General features: G+C 35.2%; 1 protein-coding gene across 1 annotated transcript in view; it reads left to right on the top strand.

The window, feature by feature from the left end:
- Positions 1-5,860, top strand: part of Cbr-sad-1 — a gene marked incomplete at both ends in the record, with an annotated part of 17,684 nt that overhangs the window by 5,457 nt on the left and 6,367 nt on the right. Inside the window, 4 exons of the mRNA XM_045240580.1 lie at positions 2,987-3,143; positions 3,437-3,531; positions 5,288-5,514; positions 5,559-5,709. Of these exons, the coding sequence (XP_045093527.1) occupies positions 2,987-3,143; positions 3,437-3,531; positions 5,288-5,514; positions 5,559-5,709 (630 nt within the window). The remainder of the gene's footprint in view (positions 1-2,986; positions 3,144-3,436; positions 3,532-5,287; positions 5,515-5,558; positions 5,710-5,860) is intronic.

The following is a 5,860-nucleotide window of genomic DNA, read 5'->3' as shown; positions in this document are numbered from 1 at the left end:
CTTCTTGGAGTGGACCGTGTAAAAGAAATTGCTGGTTACGCAATTTTATGGTGAGTCAGAAGTGGACGCATAAGATGATATAAAATTGCAGTAGTTCTAGGCGTCCAATAGACAAGTTTAGTGCACATTAGAGAATTGAGAATTGGACATACAGTACCTGTCACTAAAATATGCACCAGCAATTTTGCTTCCGTGGTCCCAGCAAAATCGCTGGTTTTTTTTCTGCCATCTGCATAAGAAAAAAACCAGCAATTTGCTGAATTGCTTCTTACTGAATAACCCCATTACCATTTTTGGAAAATCTGCCATATTTTAATATTTATTATAAGAATTCTTATATTTTAAAAATTTCTTAATACTCTTTCTGACAATTTTATTCGACATAGAATCCGGAATTATTCATTCTTGTCACCAATTTTACGTCTCGAAAAATGACATAAAAATTACTCTTTATGTATTCATGGTTGCCCAATAAACTAATAACAACAATTGCCAAATAGGGCTACTACCAAATTAAAGCACATCACAAATGTAATTCATCATCCGTACATCAGTACAAGAAATGTCTGAATAGGCACATAATTACTATAAGAAACGGACAGCGAGAAGACGAAAAAAAATAGGACGAGGTGGCTCATTCAGTCATCGTCGCCGCCCGTGTCGCCACGCCATTTTTCGTCATATATTCATGCGGTGACTACCTGCAATTTTCCATACATTTGATACTAGACGACGGAGCGGCAATCTTCCGGTGAAGAGTGCGGCTCGCAGTTATCGTCGTCAGGAAAAAAGGCACTAGAAAAAAGGGCGGGTCGCACACGAAGGTGTGTATGTGCTCTTTTGTTCTAAAAACGTCTAAAAACCTGCTGGCCCTGGCGACTTTTTGTTCAGTGGAGCGAGTGAAAACTCACAAACCAGAGAGTAATACTACACATATTCTATTTATACTGATTACCGCAAATATGCTGAAGTTCGTTATCACGAAGTCTTCAAAAAAGACGAGTACGGTTAGTGAAAACTTATTCACCTGGTTGCTAGAGATTGTGATTGACACCTCTCTCAATAAAAAAACGTCATTACAATAAGATTTCTGTGTTTTCATCTAGGTAATCCCTTATTCCCAAAAAACCGTTGTTTGGTCAATATATTGACATTGTATTCCAGCTCTTGTAGAATGTTTATAGGTGTCTTAGACATGGTCTCTGGTTTTACGTCTTTATTGATTTTCATATTTGAGAGTCCTCTACATAATTTTGTTGACATATTCAGAAAATGACTGAAATTCAGAGAGCAGGTGTAAGTTTTTTTCTGCTTTTTGTTGGTTTGTTTTATTTTAGGATCTGAACTCCTAATTCTGTTAACTCCATTATTTTTAATTTTCTGACTTTTCGAAACAAAAACGTCAATTTTCAGTTTTATTCTGTAGTTTAGGCTTTGTGAGACATTTTATTCTGGTGTTCCTCTACAAATCATAAATTTTGAGCTCAATTATTACGATTCTTAATGAAGATATCAAAATTGTGTCAACTGATAAAATATTGGTAATATTATGATAAATAATTTATACCTGTGATAGGAATTGAGATAACCGTGCTCAAATTTGCCGGTTTAGGAGAGCGTCTGTCATAGGAAGCATACGGGCATTGTAGTTTTTTGAACTAGTTAAGTTCTTGATGTAAAATTTTGCTGACATAGTTTCAGGTATACTTTTTTTTAATAGATTGACTCCTCCCTTCATTAAAACGTATTCTGAGCTATGCTTCAGACAATACAGTACCATTTCATGAATTCAGAAGAATTACACGAAAGATTTTTGTACTGATTACCGACTATCTAGTTAGGAAAATTTTCTTACTAGCAACACTGGAATACGGTCACTGTAGTTTTTAAATTGTCTTGAAATTTTCTGTTGGAGATGAAATGAATTGTGATCTCTATACCATATTTGGAAAGTAACGGCCCAACCCAACTCTGCCCAATCAACTTGGAGTTTCATATAAAAATTAAAACTTTTCTGAAAATTTGATTATTTTTTGTGAAAAATATTTTTCAACGACACTCCGTTCTTTGCAACTCCTTTATTCGGCCGAATTTTTTTTTGAGAAAAAAACAGGAAAAAATACGGGGCCGGGACCAGCGAACTTAACAGAGAAACTCAGCCCGACTCGTTTTAATTTCATCGATTAATTTGTAGTATTTCATTTTTCCTAATCTATCGAGTATTTTGTAAATATTGCTGTTTGTTACAGTACTGCCCGAAACTCAGTTTTCGGGAAATTCTCTTTCCTTAACTACACCGCCCACAGACTTTCTGAAAGTTCCCTTTTTCCAAATCTTCTCAAACCATTTAAATTGTCCCATCCGACAAAAAAAATTGAAGCAGTTGTCTTGATAGAAAAAAAAAGAAGAGAAGAAGCTCTCTTGACACCATCAAGATAGTTATTTGCTTTCGGTTGCAATAAAACTAGTACAGAATAAATTGGTGGTCATAGTAGGAAAGAGTGATGGAGACCCGAATGGCACGATGGAGATGTGTGTGGTGGGGGAGAACAAGAATAGAAAAGAAGAAGAAAAAAGACGAGGATGGGGCGTGTTGCTGGAAGCTCTTTTCTCTTTTCCCGCCTTTTGTTTTTCAACGCGCCACTACCAGCACCCTCCATCCCAGACTTTCCACCATTTTTTCTTTTCTCGCCCGTTTTCTATTGAAAGCTTTAAGGCCCATTTCTGGCTATTAGAAAATTTTTAGACTTGTGTTTTGGTCTTGGTTGAACTATTTTTCAAATTATAAATGAGTACATATGAAAGGACAGTAATCCTGAATATCTTTCGTAGATATGATCTAATTCTTTCTCGAACAATAGTCTATAACAAATCTGAGTACTTTAATTTTCAATTTTGAAACAACAAGCCAAGTAACAGAAGACTTCAGTTTCCTGTAACTCAAAAAATTGCATTTTACATTTTTTTTTAATAATTTAATTTACAGGAAGTAATCGGTGAGATAAATAACAAATTGGCTGAAGTGAATAATGAGTTGAACTCGAAAGCCATGTCGGAAAACATTGTATCAACGCGCCCGGTGGCGCAGGCTCAATACTGTGGTCCATACAAACTTGAGAAAACACTTGGAAAAGGTCAAACTGGTATGTTTTTTTTTTAATTTTTCTCGAAAATTTATTCATTGGTTTTGCAATTTCGCAATTTATCCTAATTGTGAACCACTGTGAACCATCAGTAATTTGAATTTCTAAAATTCCCCCTTCCTCCCAAGGGCTTAAACCGGTTTGGTGAGCTGCCAATTCTGGGCTTCTTCTCTGTCTATTTTTCAATAGAACCAGAAGAAATAGCAGGAAGGTTAGATAAATAACAAAGAAATAAAAAAATGCAAAAATGAAAATGAAAAGTACAGTAGGCAGAAGCTTTTAAAAGTTTGCAGGGTTGGTCAAAACGGGAACGCATTGCATTACGGGCCGCAAGGTTGCAATCAAGATAGTCAACAAGGAGAAACTCAGTGAATCCGTTCTTCAGAAGGTGAGTTTTTGGATTTGTCAATGCCTGGGAAAACAAATGGACACATTTAACAATGGTAAAAAATATAAAACCTTGAAAATTAAAAATTGGAGTTTCCATACTGCATTTTCTCTAATAGAAGCCAGCCCTATACATGCACTTTAAGCTCAACTATCTCGGTTACTTTAAAAGGTACCAATGTAATTTCAACTGATGAATTTTATATCAAAATATCACTAACATTTTATCAGTTGAGAGATTTTTTATATATTTCATAGGTACCAAAATAATTGTGCACAATGAGCGCGTATAAGTTTCTATCGAAGCAAATACGGTATACATATGAAAATGACTTGAAGATTGCTCTGAAATTTTTCTATAATTTTGATACCAAGTGAAAAAGTTGTATGGTATGATTTCTCATAAAATCTCAATAACTAAAATCTTTATCACAAATTGTGATGTAGAAATATCAGTTATGATAGTCTGAGAAGTATTGAAAAGAAATCATGAAATTTTTTTTTTAATTTTGTCATAAAAATTCATATTTTCTCTTACCAAAACTAGACACTTTTACATTTGTAAGTAGTCAGAATATGTAATACCGGTCGAGAAAATTTACAAAAACGTGTTTTTGAGTCATTTCGACGGTTGTCAGGAGCCTGAAGCTGGACTGTCAAGTGTTCGATCCTTTCGAAAACCTTGGAAGTCGTGAAACAGACCTAGATTGAAAACTTTGCATTCACAGAAGTTTTTGAAAGTTATTGGTTTTTCAGCTAATTGCCGTTTTCTAGAAGACATGTCGCCCGTTTTTGTACGGCAAGCGTTAAAGAAGCAGGTGTTATTCAGAAATCAGCAAAAAGTTGAAAAATTAGGGTTTCTCAAAAAATTCTATATGAATGTAAAGTTTTCAATCTAGATCTGTTTCAAACCCTTTAGCGTTTTGAAAGTGATCGGAAACTTGACAGCCGAGCTCCGCACTCCTGAAAATGGTAGAAATCAACTGAAAAATAATAGTTTTGTATACCTTTCTGACAGGTACTGTATATGACCAATTCTATTCATAACTACCTTAATTTGGGCATTACAAAAAAACAATTAAATTCACATTTTTTGAAATTAATCATCTGGTTGATCCAAAAATTCTTCTAATCCAACAACCCATTCTCATTCCATTGAAACATTTCCCGTTCCCATTTATCACTTGGGTTCCACGTCATCATCCTCATCATCATGTGTCACTTCTCATTCTTTGGTTAATCCCTTTCCGGCTCTACGAGCACACACATACATACACATACCCCTGAGCAACGTTTTTTTTTGCATTTTTTGCTCCTCTTAAAAGGCGCAACGAAAAAAGAACAAAACGCACTGAGAAAAAAGGGGGTTCTCGAATGTATGTCTTACGGATGCTGTCATTTTTCATCCTATCGCCTTCTCCACCCTCTCTGTTATCTCTGACGACTTCTTCTTTCCGTTGTTACATCTGACTTTCGTCGTCTTTTCCTTTTTCTTCTATTTTTATTTTTTCTCCGAACTTGATAAAAAAGAAGGAAAGAGGAAAAAGAAAAGAACGGATGAAAAAAAAATAGGAAGTGAGAGTCAATATGAAGACGTGGAATGGGAAAAGGAGAAAATATACACGAGGAAATGAGAAAATAGAAGAAGATATATTTGAGGAAAATAGAAAATATGGAAAAAAAATCTCATTTCCATATAAATTTAAAATCAGTGGAAACTGGAAAATTAATGGGAAAGTGAAAATTGCATTTTTCAGGTCGAAAGAGAAATCGCCATCATGAAGTTGATTGAACATCCACACGTGCTTCATTTATACGACGTTTATGAAAACAAGAAATATCTGTACTTGCTCTTGGAGCATGTCAGCGGTGGCGAACTGTTTGACTACTTGGTCCGGAAGGGACGATTAATGTCAAAAGAAGCCAGGAAGTTCTTTAGACAGATTATTTCTGCCTTGGATTTTTGTCATGCTCACAATATTTGGTAAATTAGAGGTTGGAGAAAATGAAAAAAACATAAAATTACAGTCACCGAGATTTGAAACCAGAGAATCTGCTGTTAGATGAAAGGAATAACATCAAAGTGGCCGATTTTGGAATGGCTAGCTTACAAGTCGAAGGTTCAATGTTGGAGACAAGCTGTGGATCGCCACATTATGCTTGTCCAGAAGTTATTCGGGTTCGTTTTATAATTCAGCATAGTTGGAATGTCTTGTATTGCAAAAAGCATACCGTAAAACCTCTAATAGAACGACACCCGGATCGCCCACTTTGAGCCTATATATCTCATTTTCTGTGAAAGATATCAAAAAGTGGCTAACTAGTAAAAT

The sequence above is a fragment of the Caenorhabditis briggsae genome (assembly GCF_000004555.2).
Source record: "Caenorhabditis briggsae complete genome, chrX, whole genome shotgun sequence".
Classification (NCBI taxonomy): Eukaryota; Metazoa; Nematoda; class Chromadorea; order Rhabditida; family Rhabditidae; genus Caenorhabditis; species Caenorhabditis briggsae.
This window is presented reverse-complemented; position numbering and strand designations above follow the sequence as displayed.